Source organism: Onychostoma macrolepis, chromosome 13 (genome assembly GCF_012432095.1).
Source record: "Onychostoma macrolepis isolate SWU-2019 chromosome 13, ASM1243209v1, whole genome shotgun sequence".
NCBI classification, from domain to species: domain Eukaryota; kingdom Metazoa; phylum Chordata; class Actinopteri; order Cypriniformes; family Cyprinidae; genus Onychostoma; species Onychostoma macrolepis.
This window is the reverse complement of record NC_081167.1, coordinates 14971751-14996960: the sequence shown is the minus strand read 5'-3', so window position 1 is coordinate 14996960 and position 25210 is coordinate 14971751. Positions and strand designations below refer to the sequence as shown.

General features: G+C 37.3%; 1 protein-coding gene and 1 long non-coding RNA gene across 3 annotated transcripts in view; one reads left to right on the top strand and one right to left on the bottom strand.

The window, feature by feature from the left end:
• Positions 1–27: 27 nt before the first annotated feature.
• LOC131551829 (nuclear factor NF-kappa-B p100 subunit-like) overlaps positions 28–25210 on the bottom strand; it is a 29882-nt gene continuing 4699 nt past the window's right edge. The window contains exons 2-32 of one of the 2 annotated variants that reach the window (XM_058794993.1): positions 21696–22943; positions 18393–18500; positions 18019–18213; positions 17609–17755; positions 17030–17236; positions 16703–16940; positions 15615–15730; positions 14165–14212; positions 10206–10326; positions 8144–8183; positions 7465–7534; positions 7315–7355; positions 7003–7101; positions 6765–6916; positions 6484–6596; positions 6230–6388; positions 5539–5643; positions 5364–5452; positions 5111–5249; positions 4456–4593; positions 4167–4340; positions 3932–4073; positions 3619–3733; positions 3235–3442; positions 2959–3128; positions 2689–2791; positions 2235–2458; positions 2042–2123; positions 1793–1956; positions 743–854; positions 28–643 (exon numbers count right to left, since the gene is read on the bottom strand). In XM_058794993.1, the coding sequence (XP_058650976.1) occupies positions 567–643; positions 743–854; positions 1793–1956; positions 2042–2123; positions 2235–2458; positions 2689–2791; positions 2959–3128; positions 3235–3442; positions 3619–3733; positions 3932–4073; positions 4167–4340; positions 4456–4593; positions 5111–5249; positions 5364–5452; positions 5539–5643; positions 6230–6388; positions 6484–6596; positions 6765–6916; positions 7003–7101; positions 7315–7355; positions 7465–7534; positions 8144–8183; positions 10206–10326; positions 14165–14212; positions 15615–15730; positions 16703–16940; positions 17030–17236; positions 17609–17755; positions 18019–18213; positions 18393–18500; positions 21696–22863 (5064 nt within the window). In that variant the 5' untranslated portion in view covers positions 22864–22943 and the 3' untranslated portion in view covers positions 28–566. Of the gene's footprint in view, positions 644–742; positions 855–1792; positions 1957–2041; positions 2124–2234; positions 2459–2688; positions 2792–2958; positions 3129–3234; positions 3443–3618; positions 3734–3931; positions 4074–4166; positions 4341–4455; positions 4594–5110; positions 5250–5363; positions 5453–5538; positions 5644–6229; positions 6389–6483; positions 6597–6764; positions 6917–7002; positions 7102–7314; positions 7356–7464; positions 7535–8143; positions 8184–10205; positions 10327–10735; positions 10955–14164; positions 14213–15614; positions 15731–16702; positions 16941–17029; positions 17237–17608; positions 17756–18018; positions 18214–18392; positions 18501–21695; positions 22944–25210 lie in introns of those variants that run through there. The other variant, XM_058794992.1, reaches the window with a different exon arrangement.
• LOC131551833 (uncharacterized) lies at positions 861–6359 on the top strand. Its single transcript, XR_009273834.1, has 4 exons — positions 861–1095; positions 2668–2761; positions 4489–4666; positions 6223–6359. It is a non-coding gene; the product is annotated as an uncharacterized LOC131551833 (long non-coding RNA).

Here is a 25210-nt window from a genome sequence, read left to right as displayed (position 1 = left end):
TATTCAGTCAACATATAAGACACAGAATAATGAAATAACTTTATTAAAACACAAACATATTTACTCTGAACGAGCATATAACTGCAACCAAACATACACATAAATAAACATTATTAGTCTCCAGATGTATCAGAAAATCAACCAATGTGATTTAAACTGCATCACATATTTGCAATTTCCTAAGGTTGCTTATATATCGTATCAGAAGATTCTGCAGAAATATTCCAGGATTACAGCTGTGGTTGTGAAATGACAGTTGTATTAACTGTGAAATCTCAGTAATTTAATGGTTGTTTAGATAAAAGTACTGAATTGTCTGCACTAAGACTACAGCTTCACTCCAGGCCATGGAGATTTGAGTATCTTAAAGGACCTGGTTTCTGTCATGTTGTCTTGCTGTTATGTAATACCAGCGAGGGCTTTTGACCTCAAAACGATCCTTTTCAATTTCTCCTGTGCTGTGCTGTATTTCCACTTTATTGAGATGATTAACAGTCCACCAGTTCGCACCTGAAAAATCAGTCAAATAAAGTGCCAAGTTGTCCTCAAAGAATAGATCCTGATAATCAGTGATTGGTCACTGCAGGATTTCCCATCTTCTCTTCAATAGACTGACTCCCAAAGCCACTGTCCTCTTTAGAATCTGGAAGAAAGGAAAAATGTTTTATTCACAATCTACTGATTAAAGATTTTGTGTTGTGTCAGAAGTGAGAGGTTTCTCTGTCAGAGTGTGAACCTGTACCTGTGCTCTGCTTGTCCTCTCTGGGTTGGCTGTCTCTCAGCAGTCTCACTCCTTCACTCACACCCAGAGACTGCAGCGCCTCCACCAGGCCGTCCACAGGACCACCACTCAACTGAACGTAAAAAAATAAATTAAAAAAAGTTAGGTTAAAACCACCCTCTAGCGGTTGAAGCATAAAATTAAAATTTTCTTTACATCTCTGTGGTAATAACGTGAGTTGTCCCTATTTTTCGCGGGAGAATCTAACGGCTTGGGTCGCGTGCTGTGCACATGGTGTGAATCTCACTGATTATATTAAATTTCCCCCAATAACGAAAGGCAGACTGGTATCCAAAAAACTGTTTTATGAACCGGTAAGTTGCTTATATGTAGCTGCCGTTTTGACTTGTTGGAAACAACTGTTTTAAAACAAGTTTACAAACGTTTTTATATCTTACTAACATTACATTTAATGATTGCTATTCATATCAGATTAATCTATTACTAGCAGTTTCACTTTGTCTTTTTGCTTGCAAACTTGTCAGTGTTCATTTGTTGTGGATAAGCCTTTAGGACAATGCATATAGTAGTAGTAGCCTAGCCTGGCTTTCTTTTTATTTTCGAATATGACATAAACACATTCCCGCGAAAACCGTCCCGATAGTTCTATAATATGTTTAATTATTATTAAGCTATTGATTTGGGGTGAGGCAATACATTATTTGGAAGATGTATAAGATGCATTTGCTCATTGTTTCAATTTTGTTAATTTCAAAGGAAAAAAGTAACAGTGTAGCTTTAAAAAATCTTTACTTCCAGTTGATTAGTCACATGCAATATATTGTGAGATATGACAAGGAGCTATACAATGTATTGCACATTCTGGTAAATAAAATCATCATCAAACTAATCCATGCATATAGAAAATTTGCATAATGTGCCATACATACTTTATACTAGAGATAAAGTCATCAGTATGCTAGTATGCTGTTCCGAACAGCAATGTGCCAATTGCATATTTAACATTATAACAGAATCTGCCAATTTATGAGAACAACGACAATCTCTTACCTGGTAGTTCTCGAGAAGCTTCTGGCAGGGTGAGGCACTATCCTGGTACAGGTGAGTGAGTGTGAGCATGCCCAGTTTTTCCGCCAGCTCTTTCCAGGGTACATGGTCTTCAATGAGAATACTACACAGTTTTGTGAGCACTTCACTGTCCAAACCTTGGTTCACTGTAGGAGGACGAATACAGATCAGTCACACATGCTAGAAGCATGAGTTTGTGAGAACATAAAGCATGCATCTAAGTCTCATTACCTTCCTCAGTGCTTATTTTGGTCCTCTTGGGGGCGAGTGAACTGATCTTGGGGCCTTTCCTGCCATCTAAAAGATCTCTAACCTGAGGAAGAAGGTGGAATTTCATAAAGTTAAATCTATTGCATGTATTTATTCATCCACCTTCAAGTGTTCACAGATTATACTTGGATATTACTCATACAAAAGCTCAAACCTTTTGGCATTTGGCCAGATCAAATGGCGTGTGTCCCGCAGCAGGCCTCTTGCGTGGGTTAAATGTTCCTCTTTCAGATGATATCGACATGCAGTGAACTTGTTGAACCATGAGATCTGGAAGCTGCCTGTCAACTTTATTCTTCTCGCTCTCGTCATCTTCATCTGAGGAAGACGAGCTCTGGAAAAAAAGAGGCTCGTCGTTCTCCATGCGTTTATCAGCACCTAAAAAAGAAGACAAACATCATTAATCAAACAGTTCAAATGTCATTTCTTATGAGTGACATAATTGAAAATGTGGACAAAGACCTTACTAAAATCACATGCTATACAGTAAATGCTAAGCAGCTTGACCGTGTTCTTAATGACTTTTCACTGTGGTTTCTGGGCCTTCACATATGTTTAAGTACCTCATATTTGTATTAAATTTGTAGGAAAAAAGGTTTCTCAGTTACCTGCAGCTATCAGCATGGAGCAGAGAGGTGGGGAGCCCTGACTGGCAGCGAAGTGAAGAGGACTGTTGCCCCCGTAGGTACACGCATTCACGTCAGTCTTCAGCTGTAACAGAAACAACAAACATAAATCTTTGTGGTGGCTGTATGCTGAAGAAGTGAACCCCTAATAGTGATGTAACAAGTATTTACTGAACTAAACCGAAACTATGACCACAGAAGAACTAGGAAATCTGAACTGTTCAACCCTTTAGCACTCCATAGGTCCTTTACCTCGGTAATGAGATAACAGGCCAGTTTTAAAAGGTTGTCCCTCACTGCCAGGTGTAGTGCTGTGCAGCCACTTTTCTGCTCTGGCATGTTAATCTTTGCTCCTGCCTCCACCAACAATTGAAGACAGTGCTCTCCATCTTTCTTTACTGCGAGATGGACTGGATATTGACCTAAGAAAGAGGAAAAAAAAATGTTCACAGCAGGTTCACATGTGTGATGCAACTTTAAGCATTATTTCAATGAAAACTGAGAGACAATACCATGTGTATGTCTCACCTGAGAAGTCAGCAGAGTTTATTAAATGGGCATGGCGCTCTCCCAGCAGACCCAGGATCACTCGTAGTATGGCCTCATCACCGGTGTGAGCGGCCAAGTGAAGCGCTGTCCGGCCCTCTTGGTCCAGCAGGCTCGGGTCTGCACCTGTTTTCATCAGCATCTCAACTAACTTGGCCTGCTTTGTGATCACAGCCAGATGCAGTGGAGCCTAGAGAAGAAAAGAAAGATGACATATGAAACCAAAATAGAAATCAAATAAATATTAAAATAGAATAAATAACATAAAAAAGCCTAAATAAAAAAAAATAATAAAAAAATTAACTAAATAAAAATCTCTTACATTTTGACTGGTAGTTTAAAAAGAGCATGTATCTGTTAAATTACCTGATTGAGGTTGTTGAGTTTGTTGATAAACTTCTGCTGTGGAGTGTTGTTCAGGGCCTGAATAAGCTGTTGTACCACAACAGGTTGCTGATGGATAATGGCCAAGTGCAAAGGCCTATGGGAAAATAAATACAATACAGATTAAAATTACAAGTCTGATCACCATTCAATTCAATGCTATTGTATCTGTGTACCATTGTTAAATGTATTAAAAACGTCACTACAATGTTATTTACATTTGATAGTTGACACATAACCTAGTATTTAATTAAGTATAGTTGACGTGTTAAGGCATAGATGGGAAAAGACGTACGTGTCTCCGTTCTCATCTTGCACTCCACACAGATGTCTTTGAAGAACCAGCAGAGGGCGCACATCTCCTGTGCTGCAGTACTGTAACAAAGCACGAGCAGAGAACTTTGCCATCAAAGTGGCACGACTCTGCAGAGCTGTGGCTGGAAACAATACAGGAAGGAAATATACATCACTGAGCGCATATGCACCTAAAATCTCAATGTCTTGAGTTTAGCTGGCATAATTCTACTCACCAATCTGAAAGAGTTGCTGTTGCATTTGAGAGCCAGACTGAGTTTGTGTGTTTGTCGACTGATTCTGAGATCTGTCAGTCTGTGGGTTGGAGCCTGACATTTGTGCCCCGCCGCTAAATCCACTACATCCACCAATGAAAAACCCTGAACCATCCATCGGATTAAATTGAAAACCTAAGGGTTAAATTGACTATGTTACATATATGAATGGTCTTGTGTACACATGAATAATTGAACTGGCAATCTACACAGGAAGCCTCTGTGTTTAGGAATATAATATAGCATATACCTCCTCCCATTCCTCCTCCTCCTCCTGTTCCAGATCCAGGACCTCCAAAGGCCCCTGCTCCTCCTTGAGGTCCTCCCCGCCAGTGATCATAGGGTTGAGGAAGAGCCTTCATCCTCTTCCTCTGAACCTCTTCTTTGTCTGTGGGGAAACAGGAGCCAACATGTCATCAAACGTGAGAAATGCATCTGACGGATCAAAATTACTGTTTGGGGTTAGTATGTTTTTTTTTAAAGAAATTAATATGTTCAATACTGTTTGCCAGGATGGATTAAATTGATAAAAAAATTACAGCAAGACATTTACAATGTTACAAAAATGTTTCTATTCTAATTTCAATAACTTTCTCTTCAAAGTATTCTGAAAAAAAATATGCAAGGGTTTCCACAAAAATATTAAACAGCACAACTATTTTCAACTTGGATATTAAAAACTGAATGATTTCTGAAGGATCATGTGCCACTGGGTTAATGACTGCTGAAACAACCACAGACATGCATAATGTACATAATGCCGAAAAGGAAGTGAAACAATTAAGCTACTGAATGAGACATAAACAGTTTGTCATAATCTGTTGCTTTAAATTCTTTATTCAGTCTTAAGGACCGATGTTTAATATATCACTACTCTGATATACAGTATCATAGTATATCACTACCTTGATTGTGAGGAATATACGTGAACTGCTTGGGTTCGCTGGAGTCGCCTCCCTTCTTCCTCCTGAGCTGCAGGAAGACTGTGACAGGACGTGTGATATCTGTGCAGCGGTATGCTGGGGTCTTAAACACGATCGCATACTGATGGGAATAAAAACAGTGTTATTAAACATTTGTTGTAAAAGGCTAAACTGCCTTTGATGACAAAATCTGGAATAGTCAATCATTTTATGCATGTATCAATTTCTAACAAACCTGTTTGTGGACATCAGTAGGGGAGAAGTCTCCAAATGCCTCCCATCCTCCATCATCTTCCTCCTCGTAAAAACGAATGTCAATATCATCTGGAAATGAAGGATATATACATCATTTGATCTAAAAGGATGGGAAGGACTGTCAATCCTTTTTGAAATTAGAAAATCATAATAACCTTTTTGAACTTTATCACAGAGCAGAAAGACCTCTTCTCCTCCCAGGACTGATCCAGAGGTTTTGTCCATGCGGGAGATCTTCAGATTTGAAGCATTTGGTGATTCTGGGCAAAGATCAGCACATTTTACTTTAGTTATAACAAGATTATATAACAACGCGTGCTTTTCTAATTTAATTGCCGTTCAAAAGTTTGGGTCAGTAAAATGTTTTAGAAAGAAGTGCTGCTTAATGTTTTTGTGGAAGTATTGTTCGATTTTTTTCAGGATTCTTTAATGGATAGAAAGTTCAGAAGAACAGCATTTATTTCAAATAGAAATTTTCAGTAACAGTATTAAAGTTTTTACTGTTACTTTTGATCAATTTAATGTGTCTCTGCAGAATAAATGCAATTTCTTTCTAAAAAAAGTTACAATTACATTTAAACAGAGGAAATTACAGTAAAATTATAAATTGTAAAATAAAAGACGCTAAACTAATTAAATTAATAAAAAATTAAAAAGGAAAAAAAATAAACCAGTATTTGATTAATTCAAACTACATATGAGTAAAATCTCAATTTCTTTTAAATCATAGTGATTATACATATTTTAGTTTATTTTGGTAGATATGACCTCTCAACTTTGAGGTGAGTGCTTATTAAAAGTTAACTGAATTTCATTAATTCGCTTATGTTGTTTTGCAGGACTTACTACTGTCGTAGATAGGGTTGGAGACAACTGGCTTCAAGGCTCTTGTGAAACTCCCATTGCTGTCCTGCAAGTAAGCAGTGAACTTTAATCTCACAATGTTTAGGTCCATGTTTTTGCCCAGTTCTCTGGCCTCTTGCAAAAAAGCCTGTTCCTCTGCATCTGAACGAGAGTAATAGAGAAAGCTTGTCAAATGAAGAAAGTAAGCAGTAGAGAGTTATTGTATGTCCAGTTGAATAATGAAATCACAGACTTACCAGTAAATTTATATCCAGGCTCTTTTATCCTCCTCCTCTCTTCTCTCAGCCTTTTCGTTAATACTTCAACCACTCCTCTCTTAGTGACATGGAGGATGCCTAAATTACTGAACCTAGACATAGAGGATGTGAGAATGAATTAAGATTGAGCAACTACACACAAACATCACTCAAAAGCCACAAGCATCATATGATGATACATACGCAATGCCTTCACTTTAATCATAATAACAAAGAAAGAGATCATATGAGCATGATTAACAGTAATAGTGTTCACTCACTGTGCTGTGAGATCATTAGGCCCGACATCAATGGTGCATATCCCATTGTCATTACAATGGCGACCCACAAGGCTGTGCGCATGAACACGTGGGGGGTCTGTGTGCGTCACTAGCTGAACCTCTACGCGAGCGTGACTCGCATGGTTTGACACCTGTAGAGGGAGAAAGTGTGCGTTTATAAATGTACTGTTAATTTAAAAACTTCATCGCTACATTTACATGTGGCATAATAACCCACCTTGACTGTGGGATACGTCCTTCTGTTCCTCTCACTGGAGGCCCCTGGTAGACCACCATGGGATGGGCCCTCACATTCATAACGAAATCTGAATCCTCTCTGTAACACACACATACAGTGTTATTCACATAAAACCTTACTCACTGATAAAACCCTGTTTTTGGGGAATTCCAGTGTATACGTTTTGGAATTATGCCACATTGCCTGGACATTCTGTGCAACATATTACAAATATGTGCAAAATTACTTGTTAGTATTGTCAAATACAGTGGAAATGAAACAAATAAAACAAGCATATGAAGACTTCTGTACCTGCTTTGGCTCCTCGATTATCTGTAGGTAAGGCCCATGAACTGGAATAAAGATCAGATCATATACAGTAAATTATCCTTATTTTCAAAAGGTATACGAACAACAAATGAAAAACATAATTAAATGCATTCATAGACATTGTTAACTCACCTGTCTCTGGCACAAAGGGTTCAGGCTTCACCTCAAAAGGTTCATGCAGATACGGAAGGTCCATCATAAACTGTAAGGACAAAATGTTGGTGTTTTTATATTAAGTGTATTTTTATGTGTTTTAAACCCAAACTTTTAGCACAAATCACAATGTGTCTGAGTATGAAAATTAAGGATGCACCAATTATAAAATTCTGGCCATTACCAATAAGCCAATAATTATTTTTATGTTGTGATAACTAATAATATATCCTGATATAAAAATGTAGACAATTTTGTTTAAATATATGTATTAAAAAATAACACACTACAAGTGAATTAAAGCATCAAATCATTATAATCTACAGTGTGGCTATACATTTTGAGATCTGTAAAATTACATTTAACAGTGTTATTAAATTTTTAAAAACAAGCTTTCAAAGTAAGTGTTTGATAATGGTAAAGGTAATCTAAATGTAAAAATATGAGAAACGAGCATTAAAATGAAATATGCAATATCAGCTAATACGAGAGATAACCGATATGGTACCAATATACTTCCCCCACCCCCACCCCACATATACACACACACACACACACACACACACAAGCACAAAAACATCTAGAATTCGTCACCCTAAATCAAAATCTATTGTAAGATAGCAAACTACAGCAGTAATATTGACAACATGTGGCTCACCTCATTGGGAAACTTCATGGGATACTGTGTATCATCCATTCTGTAATGTAGAAGAAACAGAGAAGCTCTTATTGAGACCGTTTCACACAGAGACAAACCCAGAACTCCAAAAAACCCAAGAGGTAAGGTGCTCTAATACAGTCATGCTGAATCAAAACATCAACTGAGCTGCAAACCCCTACAGATGAATTTAATTTCCCCAGTTTTTCCCCACAGCAGTCCTTTGACCTACACACAAGAAGGCGTACACTTAGCCTACCTGACAAACAAATGCAGAGAAAAAGGCTCTCGGATTTACACAAAGAACTTACACAAATCCGTTTCACTTTCAGTGTCAGGATATTTTTTTTACTCTGCCTCCCTCCTTCTGTCTGGCTGACTTGCTTGCGTTACTTCCAGGAAGTAAGGCAGTGAAAAAAAAACAGAGGAAAGCCCCCAGAATACCAGCTCACTGCTGCCGCTGATGTCAAATCCTGAGAAATGCAGGTACCAGCATATTCACACTCTGACATCAAGCCTGCTCATATCTGAATTTCCTCAACTTTCCAAAGGCTTTTTTGAATTCCCTTCTCTTTCTTTTTTTGAGGTACTTTTGAAACTAAATTCCTATAATGTTTCCTTTTTAAAACAAAATTTAGATTAAATTCTGTGAAAAAAAAAAAAAAAATTCCACCCATGTGTAATTTACTCAAAATGTATTTCTGAGTGTGTGTAACTGAATTAGTCAGATAGTGTCGTCAATACTAATGCCATGAGAATAGCCCTGAAAGATGGGGATTGCCCCCCATCTGTTGGTCTGCCCTGGCAGCCAAATCTTTTAACCCACAAACACTTCCACAGTAAACCAAACAGGAAATGGAGTTGAAGATCTCTAAATTAAATAACTACTACAGAAATTGGAGAAATTGTAATGTTTTATTTCATTTATTGCATTATTATTATTATTATTTTCATTGGCTATGTTTGGCTACACTGGATGATAGGATTGCACAAGAGTTTACTTAAACTGCCACTGACAGGAAAGAGGAAGCATTGTACTTTTCAGGATGAGCTGTTATGAGATTGCTCTAAAGTGGCAGATATTCTTAAACTCATGGGACAACTAGCAGAGTAAACTATGAATTTTCTTTCTGAGGTGTCAGGGCTCACTTTGAGTGAAACACAAATCCTGACGTCAATGAAGAGAGAGTAAAACTCTTCTGGATGACAACCACATCCTGTCCTTCTTCTGTGAAATGATAACATCTTCATTTCTGTCAAACAACCCCTACATCTAAAAAATGTCAAATATAGACAAAAAGATTCATTAAGAAAATGCAAAGAAAGGCTGTGAAAATGGTTTTGTCAGTCTAAATCAATGGATGTCAAACAGGGGCCTGGGGACCGCCAGGAGGCCACATAAACATCCAAAAGTGTGAAATGACTGTAAATTATTTATAAAAGTTATTTTAACATAATCCAGTTTAATTAAAATGCTAACAACATCAAAAACAAAATGTATTACTGACATGTCTTTCAGTATGTTAAAATATTTTAATCAAACATACAAATCTCTTGAAACAGAATCACAAATGGACAACTATTTAATTTTACTGACAGTCACGATTGCTCTCAATAATAAGGTTAAGTCTCACAGACAACACATTATAAAGTTTTTTAAGTCTAACCCACAAGATAAACCTTGCTCTTTTCAAAGGAACAAAACATTTTTGATGTTGAAAAACCACAATAAATCTGAGTTTCAACTCTTTTATATGCATAAAGAGTTAAATAAACTACTGTATGTAAACCCTCTAATTATTTACATTTAAGTTTATTAGTATCAGTATGCAAATTTGACTAATTACAAGTCTAGATGCTCCATGTAAACCACATCCAAACCTTTTGGAGTACATTTATATTTAAAAGTGTGCTCAGTCTCATAACTAAGTGAGCTGCCAATCAGGACAGCGTTATTGGGCCTCTGAATTCTGTATGTGCCAATGATGCCCAATGAAAAAAGGCTGCACAGGTAGACAGCTCACTAGGATGCGCGAGACAGCAAGAGTGGACAAAACCGTACCTTAGTGCTCCAGCCATTCTGTGCTCTGCAGGGTCATCCGAAGCGACTCTGGTCTCCTGTGAGATTGAAAATGATGGAAATGATGAGTGAGTACACGTTGTTTGATGGGGATGTGATTCCCCTGCACATGTACGTTATCCAAAAGTACTGACTTTTGATGGGAATTTCCCGCATAGTCGCGCGAGCAACAGCAAAAACACACGGGACAAAACTTGTAGCCTACACTATCGATAACTGACATTAATGAACATTGCTCAGATTTTCGTTAGCAATTTAACGGTTTTGTTATTAATATGCAGTGATACTGTATGCACGCGAGGGCACATCATATTGTACAGCATCTCTGTAATGTTTTCAAAACAAGCTTAAAATAGATTTCTCTATGTAACTTACTAAGTAACAGAGTCACTATTTCTAAATAAGAAAGCAGGGTAGCATTCTACTAATTGAAGACCCACATTACTTGTTACAAAACTGATCGGTAATAATGAGAATTTCGTTTTTACTACATGAGCACTTATCAAACTTACCTTAGACAACCGTGGTGTTTCCTTATTCTCGTAGTTTCTGTTAGACGACAACTTTACTAAATCACTGCTAAAATCTTAGCAAACGCCTGAAAAACATAAACAAAATGCACCATCCATCAAATGACTCTGTTCCAGTTTCTTTAATAAATATTCAGTGAACACAGTGTACGGTACGAGTTTGCGAATCGATAGTTCTGCTACGCGACGGAAAGCCCCGACTCGAGGGGGAATTCCGCGATCACGTGGCGTGATGGGAGAGTTTTGATTGGTTCTTAGACCAGTCATGATTTGCATGTTCTCCAAAACAAATATCAGTCTCTTAGCAAAGTTAGACTATGAAGTGTTAAAATCCGATGATCTAAATTTCATCATAACTGTGACACAATGCAACACAGGATTGTTTTAGAAAGTATATAGACCAATTTCGTGTAGACGTCACAGTTACGTCACTCGCAGCTGCGCGCGCACTGTGGAGGCAGAAGCACACGGTAACGAGTGAAACGGGAAAAATCCACAGAATAAGATATCAAATGTACTGTTGTGCCTTTGGATGTCAGAATCGGAATGCACATCATTTTTATAGAATGACTCTTGAAGGACCAGCATCACATCCAGATGAGATAAAATGAGCTCCTAAAACTTACTGCCAGATTCTGGAAGATAAATTCTTCAAACAGTGGTACAAGAGGATGTGATGCTGGTCCTTCAAGAGTCACTCTCAACTTATCTGTCCATAAAGCCTATACAAAATCAGTCTTCATGTATTTCACAACACTTCAGCATGTTATTCATATTAAGTGAGGGTTATTTTTTTAGCATTTTTTACCCAAGCATGGTCTCTGAGAACCTGACACATTGCACTTCTGGAGACTCCAGGAAGGTTGCAGTTCTGGAAAATGATGGCGCTGGAGACTAAATGGTTCCTGATGGTTTCACACCTAATTCTTCACCTTAATTCTTTTGTAGTTAACGTGTCTTTTCTTTTCCACCTGTTTTTTTCTGACCCAATGAGCATTTAGCTGCCCAATGGTCATGCCTTAACTTTGCTAATTCTATTATTGCATTAGTATTGCATCCTTCTCATGGGCATTTAATAATTTTTTTACTTTTATTCTTGAGTTCAATCTCTTTTTTTGGCTCATTTTATCTGTTAAAGAAAACCTGCCTAATAATTCTGCACACCTGAAATAAGGAGTTTTTGACTTTCAGCCTTCATGGACAATTATATATCACTTATAAATGATTAAATACAAAATCAATAGTAGTTATCAAGATTGATGTGGTTTGGAATTGGTAAAATGTTCTTGGAAAAAAAATATGACCAGAATATCAACTTGCCTAATAATTCTGCACACACTGTATATATAATGGTATGCCAAAGTTTGGGCACCCCTGTAAATTTTCATGATTTTCCTTTATAAATCATTGGTTGTCTGGATAAGAAATTTCAGTTAAATATATCATATAGGAGACAAACACAGTGATATTTGAGAAGTGAAATAAAGTTTATATGATTTATGGAAAGTGTGCAAGAATTATTTAAACAAAATTAGGCATGTGCATAAATTTAGGCACCACAAAAGAAAAATTAACTCAATATTTTGTGCATCCTCCTTTTGCAGAAATAACAGCCTCTAAACGCTTTCTATAGCTTCCAATTAGAGTCTGGATTCTGGCAGAAGGTATTTTGGACCATTCTTCTTTACAAAACATCTCCAGTTCAGTCAGGTTTGATGGTTTCCGAGCATGGACAGCCCGCTTTAAATCACACCACAAATTTTCAATAATACTCAGGTCTGGGGACTGAGATGGCCATTCCAGAACGTTGTACTTGTTCCTCTGCATGAATGCCTTAGTAGATTTTGAGCAGTGTTTAGGGTCGTTGTCTTGTTGAAAGATCCAGCCATGGTGCAACTTCAACTTTGTCACTGATTCCTGGACATTGTTCTCCAGAATCTGCTGATATTGAGTGGAATCCATGCGACCTTCAACTTTAACAAGATTCCCAGTCCCTGCACTGGCCACACAGCCCCACAGCATGATGGAACCACCACCAAATTTTACTGTAGGTAGCAAGTGTTTTTCTTGGAATGCTGTGTTGTTTTTCCACCGTGCATAACGCCCCTTGTTTTGCCCAAATAACTCTATTTTAGTTTCATCAGTCCACAGCACCTTATTCCAAAATGAAGCTGGCTTGTCCAAATGTGCTTTAGCATACCTCAAGCGACACCGTTTGTGGCGTGTGCAGAGAAAAGGCTTTTTCCGCATTACTCGTCCATACAGCATCTGCTTGTGTAAAGTGCGCAGAATAGTTGAACGATGCACAGTGACACCATCTGCAGCAAGATGATGTTGTAGGTCTTTGGAGCTGGTCTGTGGGTTGACTGTGACTGTTCTCACCATCCTGCGCCTCTGCTTATCTGAGATTTTTCTTGGTCTGCCACTGGCCTTAACTAGAACTGTGCCTCTGGTCTTCCAATTCCTCACAATGTTCCTCACAGTTGAAACTGAGAGCTTAAATCTCTGAGACAGCTTTCTGTATCCTTCCCCTAAACCATGATGTTCAACAATCATTGTTTTCAGGTCATCTGAGAGTTGTTTTGAGGCTCCCATGTTGCCACTCTTTAGAGAATATGCAAAGAGGAGAAACACTTACAATTGGCCTCCTTTAAATACTTTCTCATGATTGGATTCACCTGTGTATGGAGGTCAAGGGTCACTGAGGTTACCAAACCAATTTTGAGTTCTAATAATCAGTGCTAAAGGTATTGAAATCAATAAAATGACAAGGGTGCCTAAATTTATGCACATGCCTAATTTTTTTAAAATAATTCTTGCACAAATCATATAAACTTTATTTCACTTCTCAAATATCATTGTGTTTGTCTCCTATATGATATATTTAACTGAAATTTCTTATCCAGACAACCAATGATTTATAAAGGAAAATCATGAAAATTTACAGGGGTTCCCAAACTTTGGCATACCACTGTAATTTCTTAATGTTTTATATAGAAGTTGCATACAAAAATACAACACCCTATATTTATTTTTTCCCACTATGGACCATATTTAGGGTAGAGACTACATTTTTATTTAAAATTTACAATTTTTATTTAATACATTTTAAATTATAGCCGAAGCAACATATTAAAAATACATCTTTCAAAGAATATCCAGGATACAAAAATACTCATGGGCTGTGAAAATTAGACATGATATATGACCTTATGACAGTTTAATCATAGACTATAAAAATACATGGCATCATCTTACATCTTACAATATACATGAATATTCTTCATGACTCTAGTGAGCTGAAGTCTAATAATAAAAAGTTCTGAATGACAGGAATGCTGTTGTCATCACACTGGAAATGGCTTCGGACGGTCAGGAGAAATGTGTTCTTCATGGGGGTCAATATGGAACTAATCCTGTTAGCTACTACCTGGATGAACCTCACCTCTGATGCTGGGGCTAAAGACACACACACACACACACACATAAACACAACTTTTAAAGTAACAATATTTAAACAAATCGTCATTATTGTCACATGACACACAGCAGCCACAATAGCACTGTATAACTGATAATAATAATAATAATAATAATGTTTAATTTATATAGCGCCTTTCCCAGGCTCAAGGATGCTTTACAAGGTACACCAATACAACAAATACTCATAACAAAGAAACTATTTAAGTGGACATTGGACATTTGCCCAATTCAGTAACAAATAATGCAGTTGCATATAACACAGATTATGTAATAAAGACATAGAAAAAGAAAACAAATGGGACAAATACACAATGCTATTTAGTGATAGTGTTGATTAAACAAATATGTATTATGCTTTATAGGCTTATGTTTTATTTCTTTTTTTCCCGAAATATTCCCAAACGTGTTAACTATATCATGAAATATCTCGATAGTAAATACATTCTGCACCTTTATAGATTATGTTAGTTGATCTATAATGGGCGATGGACAAAGTAGCCTAGTAGTGTAATCTATTAACTATGCGTAAAAACCTGCTTTTTACTTAAGTACCAGATATGGTTAAAAAAAAAACTTGCTACGTGTACTGTGTTAGGCTAACCGAGATTTGTCATAGCACTTGCATATTATTGCTCTTTTGTTGGTTTTGATTGCTTCTATTGTCATTATAAGTCACTTTGGATAAAAGCATCTGCTAAATGACTAAATGTAAATGTAAATACGCGTGTCATGCCATAAAATATTTTTAATACGACTGATTTTGTATGTAATGTGAATTTTATAAAAACATTGTAAGTTACTAATTATAAAACTTTCATTGTACAGAAAGAGAGCAAAGAACAATTATATTATCAAAGGACATTTTCACTGACTTCAGTCTAATGTTAGCCAGAGTTCAAGCACTCTCAAAAACTCCCATTAAAATCACTGCACTGTGAAATGAATATCTCACTTAAATTCTGGTGAGAGAATTCTCCAGAGAGCAGAATTTAGTCAGTGAGCCAATGAAAAAAAACACCGGCGTTTCAGCGGTGACTCATCTGAACGCCTCTGATTGGTCACTGCATTGATTCATGCTCCACAGAATCGTGTGTGATTGGTTATAATGCGCAGCGCTGCAAAAATGCTTCTGTCTCTGGCTCAGCGCCAGCCAGCGAACACAGATTTGAATTTAGCAGCTGGTGATGTGCTGCACTGAACGTTCTAATCACGCCGGTGTGATAGTATAAATTATTTTTAAAAATTCTTTGGCTATTTTTTTTGCTTTTGGAAACTGCATTTAAAATCCATTTGGCTCAAAAATCTGAGAGGGCATGAAATGGGCATGACGTCTCTGAAATAAACACTGGAGAAGGGGGAAAACGAGGAAGTACCTCACCTATGGTCTTATGTAGCTTATCTGGGGGAGTGTTCAGGAGGATCTTCTGCACTAGAGCGGGAGGAACTTGCACACAGATTTGATCATCTCCAGCTCGAACAGTTAAAACAACTGGCCTACAAAGACAAGTCATTATGAGAAAGTAGATCTAGATAACTGGGAAACTTCAGTTTCACTTTACTTATGCGGTATTTAATTACATTATATAATTTTTATTTATAAATAAAATTATTTATTTATTTCTCTGATATTTGTATATAATGACCACTAAACTGTATAATTGACCTTTGTCCCTGGCAGTCAGTTTCTAAAATAATTAAAAACAATATTTATTACTTAAAATAATGTTGGCAATAGTGTTGAATTTTCAATAGCCATTACTCCAGTCTTTAGTGTCACATGATCCTTCCTAAATCATTTTTATTCATTTTTTGCTACTTATTATTTTTGTGGAATCCATGATACACTAACATTTGGGGTCAGTAAGATTAAGAAAGAAGGTTATTACTCTTATTCAACTAGTATGCATTAAATTGATCAAACATGACAGTAAAGACATTTATAATGTTACAAAACATTTATAATGTTACAGAACTCTTATTCAACAAGGATGCATTAAATTGATCAAATGTGACAGTAAAGACATTTATAATGTTACAAAATATTTCTAGTTTAAATAAATGCTTTTCTATTGACGTTTCTACAAAATTATTTACTGGAAAAAATGGTTTTCATTACTGATTATAATAAGAATCATTATCAATAATTGAGGACTAATAATAAATAAGCAACAAATCAGCATTATTAGAATGAGTTCTGAAGGATCATGTGACACTAGGGTAATGACTGCTGAAAGGTCAGCTTTTCCATTTCAGGAATAACATTTAAAAATATATAAAAATAGAAAACACATATTAAATTGCAATAATATTTCCCATTATTATTGTTTTACTATATTCTTGATCAAATAAAAGCACTCTTGGTGACCAAAAGAGAAAAAAAATGAAAATGAAATTATCCCAAACATTTGATCTGTATGTATATTAATTTATACAGACACACACACACGCACTTTGGTTGAGACAGACCTATAATAGCGACGCACTCCTGTGTGTGGCAGACATGGGTAGCAGGGTCTGTATATGCTGTTCTCATCTGTTTCCAGTTCTGCAGAGCACTGACCACATCCAGCAAAGATGATGTCACCAGAGACTACGTCCAAGATCGTCTCCGAGGCCGTGTTGCCATCTATTACCAGCGAGGCCTCCTGGGATGGACTGCTCTGGAACTGGAACGCTGTGATTTTAACTCTCAGATCCACATCACCTAATGAGTGCATAAACAAGAGAGTCTTAATGTAACCATGATCAATTATACTACACAAATGCATTGTTAGCATCAACAAATAGTTCTACCTGAGTATTTCTGGGACAGGAGTGTGCTGAGATCAATCTCAAAGCTGCTAGCGGTCCTCTGTGAGCGGACAGTGTTGTAAAACTCCTTGCATCGATTGTCATCAGGAAAGAGAGGCTGACAGCTGCTCCATGGAGTAGAATGCAGCTCTAGCAAACCTGAAGTCACATCTTGTCTGACTAGCAGCAACTTGAACTCCCACACAGCATCTGTAACATGCATTAGCAATACAATTAGGTACAATATCAAAAAATACTCAAACTTCATTGCTTTATTACAGTGGTTGTTCAACCGAAAGCCACAAAAAGCAAGTATTTATATATTAATTTTGTGATTACAGAAGTTAAATACTATATGTTCTTCAAAAATAATTGCATTTTGCATTTGCAAAACAACATAGTTAGCATTTTATTATATTAATATTTATATATTTATTATTTTAATATATTATTAACAATAACAGTTTGTTAATTTTAACATTAAATAATATATTAAATAAACATTATTTAAGTCATCCTGTGGCCACACTTTAAGGTTGCTGAGACTCGGCCCCTTTGGTTGAACCATTAAATTATAAACACCTTTGTTCCTCTCCAAACGCTGCAGCCAAGAGAGAGCAGCTCCCCAAAGTATGACAGCACCTCGGTGACCATCTCCTTGCTCCACATTCAAAATAGCTTTTAGTACACCTCCTGATCTGGATGTCCCCTCTGCTTCATCACGCCAGGCTAAAATCAAACAAAACAGCATTATGAATACAAAAATGACTTTTAATTGCCTTTCGGATTTGATTGTTTAGTATGTGAAGTGAATGTGAAGTACAAGGCACATATAAACCAATTTATTAAATCTCTCCGGAATACTTGATTGGTCAACAGTGTCATCCAGTGGTCTAGAAGACCGCTCACCCGGGTAACTGAAGCCGGTGCTACTTTCATGTTATGACAAAGCAATATCATCTGAAACAGTGGATTATAATGCAGTTCTATACCTGTGATTAATTTCCAGTGTTTAACCCTAAGTAGAGCGTGAATCAGTGTGTCAGGACGTAATGCTCCAAGGCGGATGAATGGGATGGAGTGCAAATCCTGAGGCTTCTGAGGAGGCAGAGACACCAACAGGGGGCGCTTCTCACACAGATGAGTGCACAGCGTTCTCAATGTATGACAGTTCAAATTCTGTGGGGCTAGACAAGATCAACATTACATAAGAAGGGAATAACCTATACAGTAAAATACATAACAGTTACATTACATAATCTGTTTACAAAATTTAAATGTAAACAGACATTGCAATATGACATCTATACCTTTAACTTGGCAAAATGCTTAGGTTAAGCCTCAGTAGTAATTATGTTTCTGTTACCTGGTGGAATACGTTCCCTTGTGACCTGTCCCAAATTCAGCAGCTTACTGGTGAAGGATGACTGCAGGACAGTCTCAGTCTTCCACTTGTCTATGTGCACTGTCACATCTGCAAAAGCAAAAACAGAAAGACAACTGTGAGTGAAGCATGAGGACATTTAATTGGAGTGCATATCTCATGGGTGTTTATTTTTATTTTTTATTTTTTTCAACCACACATCCATTTTGACCACTTTATTTTAAGATGATTCACGGTTGTTCTGGATATATAGGTTGAACGAGCTTCACTGGGGTGATTCACTGTTTGTTGGACTGACAGGTCATGATTTTAGAGGACCATCCTGATATTCTTGTTTTGTTGCTTAGTTGTACATTTCCTATGTTCACACCCATTCTGTTGACAAAGATTCATTCAAATGCATGCTTAAAATACATTCCTACAAAAACAGTAAACAATACTGTTTTCAAGTAACATGCATGACCTTAAAATCAGGACTTTTAAATAGATGATGTGGTCTAAATAATAATTCTCTAGCAACTAATTAAGTTAATTAGTACATTTAGTACATCAGGTCTGTAACATGATTAGCTATAAAAGGGATGTCTTAGAGAGGCAGAGTCTCTCAGAAGAAAACCCGGGTGAAAAACAAGTACACTTCCATAATGTACTTAAAGTGCTCTATTTTCGCATACTATAATTTTGTACTTAATATACTATAAATCATCCTTTAGTACTTCTTAAGATAAACTTAAGATCATCTAAGTGTACTCAACTGTGCTATTTTGAGACACCATGAATATGAACTAAAATGCACTTTTAACAAACTATCTTTGTATTTAAAAATGTATTTAGCTACCACTTGTAGTATACTTGAGTGTACTAGTGAATGAAAGATGGGTTCAAGTGAACTATAAGTGGTAACTAAATAAATGGTCACACTTTATATTAGGTGGCCTTAACTACTATGTACTTACATCAAAAAAATAAGTACAATGTATTTATTGTGTTCATATTGTATTGCAAAACACTGTTGCTGCTATTGAGGTGGGATATGGGTAAGGTTAGGGACAGGTTTGTTGGTATGGGTTGGTTTAAGGGTGGGTTAAGGTGTAAGGGATGGATCAACAGTGTAATTATAAATGCAATTACAGATGTAACTACATATAGGTATTTTTAAAAAATATAAGTACAATGTAAAAACGTGTATGTACACAATAAGGGCATTGTACCAAATTATTAATTTAAATGTAAGTACATAGTAGTTAAGGCCACCTAATATAAATTGGGACCAAATAAATTTTTTAAATACAAAGATAGTATGTTAAAAGTGCATTTTAGTTAATATTCATGGTGTCTCAAAATAGCACAGTTGAGTACACTTAGATGATCTTAAGTTTATCTTAAGAAGTACTAAAGGATCATTTTTAGTATTTAGTGTCCGAAAATAGAGCACTTTAAGTACATTATGGAAGTGCACTTGTTTTTCACCTGGGAAGATGGGCAGAGGCTCTCCAATCTGTGAAAGAGTGCGTAAAAAGATTGTGGAATACTTTAAAAACAACATTCCTCAATGTCAGATTGCAAAGGCTTTGCAAATCTCATCATCTACAGTGCATAACATCATCAAAAGATACAGAGAAACTGGAGAAATCACTGTGCATAAGGGACAAGGCCGAAGACCTTTGTTGGATGCCCGTGGTCTTCGTGCCATCAGCACATGATTCTGTCATTGACATTACTAAATGGGCCCAGGAATACTTCCAGAAACCACTGTCGTTAAACACAATCCGTCGTGCCATCTGCAGATGCCAACTAAAGCTCTATCATGCAAAAAGGAAGCAATATGTGAACATGGTCCAGAAGTGGCGCCGTGTCCTGTGGGCCAAGGCTTATTTAAAATGTTTCAAAGTGGAAAAGTGTTCTATGGTCAGACGAGTCCAAATTTGACATTCTTGTTGAAAATCACGGACTCCGTGTCCTCTGGGCTAAAGAGGAGGGATACCTTCCAGCGTGTTATCAGCGTTCAGTTAAAAAGCGAGCATCTCTGATGGTACGGGGGTGCATAAGTGCATAAGGTATTGGCAGCTTGCATGTTTTGGAAGGCATTATGAATTCTGAAAGGTATATAATGGTTTTAGAGCAACATATGCTCCCCTCCAGATGATGTCTATTTCAGGGTAGGCCTTGTGTATTTCAGCAGGACAATGCTAAACCACATACTGCAGCTATTACAACAGCATAGCTTCGTAGTAGAAGAGCCCGGGTGCTGAATTGACCTGCCTGCAGTCCAGATCTTTCACCTAGAGAAAATTTGGCGCATCATTAAATGAAAAATACGTCAAAGACGACCATGAACTCTTTAGCAGCTGGAAACCTATATCAGGCAAGAATGGAACCAAACACCAAAACTCCAGAAACTCATAACCTCGATGCCCAGACGTCTTCAAACTGTTTTGAAAAGAAGAGGAGATGCTACACCATGGTAAACATGTCCCTGTCCCAACTATTTTGAGACCTGTAGCAGGCATCAAATTTGAAATGAGCTCATTTTGTGCATACAATTGTAAAATTTCTCAGTTTAAACATTTATGTTATGTTATCAATGTTCTATTGTGAATAAAATATTGGCTCACGTGATTTGAAAGTCTTTAAGTTTTAATTTGATTCAAATTTAAAAAACATAACATTTCCATAATTCGGGTTGTATATATACAGCAAATGCTTTACAATTTAAAATAATTGATTTTTATTTTAATATATAGTAAAATGTAATTTATTTCTATGATGGCAGAGCTGAAATTTCAGCAGTCTTTACTCCTGTCTTCAGTGTCACATGATCCTGCAGAAATCATTCCAATATGCTGATTTGCTGCTCATTAAACATGTCTTATTATATATTTTAATATTGAAGTTTAACAGTTATATTAACAGTTGCCTGCTTAATATTTTTGTGGAAATCATGACATTTTTTGAGTATTCTTGATTAATAAATTTCAAAAGAACAGAGGTAATTTGAAATAGAAATATTTTGTAATTTCATACAATTCAATTCAAAAATCATTTCTTAACAAAACAAAACAAACTACAGATATTACAATTATAACTTAATTGGTCAATAAACATGAATTCTGATTTATTCTTGAAGAGACTATTAAATGAGAGATTCCACAATATTTAACATCAATCACATTTATAAATTAACATAAAATCAGACTTTTTTGGATACTTGGCAATGATATTTGCCTGACACAATATAAAAAGTGTTAATTCATAGATCTAATGAGGAGGTCTCAGTGGTTTCACCTGTAATGAGCAGAATTTCTCCTGGAAAAACTGTCAGAGCCCAGAAAGCTGCTGTCCTCCATAGCACCACCTTCATCTCCACGTCTGATTGGTCTGTAACAATCATTGTTGCTAAAGGTACACTGGTTCCAGCCGAAGCTCCAGTTTTCACTTTGACTTCTTTTAAGTGGCATGGATGCACCACAGCAACCAAGATTGCGTATCGTACACCATGTGTCTTACACCTGGCTAGCAGGGTTGTAGGGCCACAGAGGGGGGCAGCAGTTGTTCTTGCCCTCTGCTTTGTTTCTTTAGCTTTACTTACAGTCTGAGACAACTTCATCCTTTTAGAAGAAGTGGGACTAGGTGAAGTTGGTGCAATTGTAGATGGTGAGTCAATATTAAGCCCAACTTCCTCATGATCCACAGGTTTTTCAGCCATAGCATTGCCCTGAGAGCAGAGGATGCCGTCAGTTGTGATTTCCAGGATCACCCCTCTCTCCTGCTGTCTTTGGCTTAGACTCTCATTATGCCACTCTCCTGAGCTTTGCAAGGTTCCCCCCAAGCCCCTCTCTTCAGGGCTGACCACAGGACTGTATAATTCTGGGGAACTTATAGAAGATGAGGGCGTTTGTTTGGGAGGGGTGTGTGGAGAACCAAGAAGGAAGTCATCAGGAAAGTCAGAAGTTGGACATTGGGCCACTTTACCTCGAAGAAGCAAGGCTTGGGACTTTGTCCATGTACTCAGATACTCAGTCTCTGTGGAAACAGGTGATACAGACCTTCCATCTCTGCCTTGTCTGCTCAAACTATGCGAGAAGAAGCAACTATCTAGGTATTCTGTCACTAATACAGGACACAATTCCTCTTCTTCAACGGACTCTGCCTTAGATTGAGAGCATTGGCTGCCCAATGGAGTACCGTCATCCTGTGATGTTTCCGTTTTGTCCTCTGTACTCTTAGATACTTTGTCAGAGGTAACAGCAGTTTGCATTCTACTACTAACCATCGCAACACACTCATCACCTGTTTGGGCTTCTCTAACGGTGTCCTTGGGAATCAACCTGCCTTGACTCCAAGTGAGGTCCATTGTCTTCCAGGGTGGGGCTGCTCTCTCCTGCATGTCTTCAGCGAGTGCTTGGGGACATGGGGCACCCAAAAAAACATGAATCTTTGGTTTGTGTGCCATTTTCCTGTCCTTAGAAGTTGCACCGATATTGTCCCAATCATAAAATTCTACTATATTTGCAGATAGATTAAAGTGGCCATCTGTAAGAAAACAGAAATTCATACTGTTAGTTAAAACATATATACAAAAGTCCACAAAATGATTAAATGATTGGTTCACTTCCAGAACAAAAAATTTCTGATAATTTACTCATCTCCATGTCATCCAAGATGTTCTTCAGTTGCAAATAATTATTTTTCTTCAGTTGCGAAGTTTTTTGAGAAAAACATTCCAGGATTTTTCTCCATATAGTGGACTTCTACGGTTCCCAATGTTTTGAACTTCCAAATTGCTGTTTCAATGCAGCTTCAAAGGGCTCTACACGATCCCAGGTGAGGAATAAGGGTATTATTTAGCGAAACAGTCGGTCATTTATATACCTTTTTAACCACAAATGCTCGTCTTGCATTAGCTCCGTGATGCGCATGCGTGACTTGGTGCATTATGCAGTCACATTGGAAACGTCACACACAGTTAGTTCTTCGTCTGTGTACTCCGGTACAAAGGGTTAGGTTAGGGTAGGGTGAAAAACTCCATCTCATTTTATTCTCAAACTTCAAAATTGTCCAACATCGTTATTTTACCATTTTTCTTTGTAAAGGGCGTTTGACTTTCTTTGCATGCTCACTTTGTAAACACTGGGTTGGTACTTCCACCCCCACATGGGTGGAAGGGAAAGTCGTGGCCTAATGGTTAGAGAGTCGGACTCGTAATGCAAAGGTTGCGAGTTGGAGTCTCGGGCCGGCAGGGATTGTAGGAGTGACTGTCCAGCGCTCTCTCCACCCTCAATACCACGACTGAAGTGCCCTTGAGCAAGGCACCGAACCCCCAACTGCTCCCCGGGCGCCGCAGCATAAATGGCTGCCCACTGCTCCAGGTGTGTGTTCACGGTGTGTGTGTGTTCACTGCTGTGTGTGTGCACGTTGGATGGGTTAAATGCAGAGCACAAATTCACTTCATGTATGTCACTTCACTTTCACTTTCACTTTCACATCACGTGTGACCAGTGGGGATTTCTTTAAGACTGCAAGGGAAGCTCAGCTTCCCCTATAATGTCAAAAAAATAATGGTCAAATATGTACTATTGTGTTAACATTTTATTGACTAAAAATGCGTTAGAACACGTTCATCTCGAAGATGAGTTCGTTCAGAATCAGCTACATACAGCAGGTCGGACTCGATTTCCTTCTCATACACTCCCGTATTTCTCTGTTGAAGCCGAGCGTCCATTGACTTCAATGGGGCTGCTTTAAACAGTTTTTTTCAGAGCTTCTAAACTAGACGGTCATTGGATAAAAGCTGCGATTATGTCCCGCCCACGGACGCTCAGCGTCTCTGGGGGTGAATGGAGGAGTGGGCGTGCCTGGACTCCGGGCCTCTGCGTGATGATTGGACGGTCTGTATCTCCTTTTGATTGACAGCGATTGTGTACAATAAAAAGTCGCTGACGCTGAAGCTATTCGAGCTCAGTCCCATCGCGGCTTGCACTTGGTTCTTATCAATCATTATATATATTTTTTATTTATTTATAATGTTATGTTTTAATATACATGCTGCTAACTCGGAAATTTCAAGATATGCGAGCAAAAAATGCTCCTGACAGTTCGGCAATACGACACGAGCAAGAGTGCTGTTTTTGTTTCGTTTGTTCGAATCCAAATCCGCGTTGATTTGGGCGAATCACTGATTCACTGAGCCATTCATAAAAACAGTCATTTGATTCGCTCCTGAAGGATTCAGCCGTTTTGAAATAATCATTTGAATGACTCAGTGATTCAATCACGAACTTCTGCCACCTGCTGGCCGTTTTTAAGTTTCCCGTCTAAAAGTAGGCATAGCCTATTACATTATTTTCCAACATATTTCTATATTCAGAATTTAGTATTTAAAACATTAATCTCATAACATCATTTATGCAATTATAAATACAGTCTAAATGAATAAATGCCACATCTAAATGTGACTTCATGCAGCTTCTGTGCTAAGATGAATGTTGTTTAGATCATTTCATGGATAACAATAGCCAGCCATTCATTCACATTAATTAAGTATTCAGAGAATAATATTGTCTGTTTTCACTTACATCTATTTATTTATAAAATTTTGATTCATTTTGTAGAATTGAATTATAAATTAAGCTGGTATAGTATTGTAAGACATTTTTATGGTATCATGACAACCTACACCACATTCCTTGTTTCAGTTTAACCTAATTCCCACATTTCCTCCGTCGAGTTTAATATCTTTTTTTTAGATTGTTTGTTCATTCATTCATTCATACAGTAGGCTAGGCTAGCATCACTGGAAA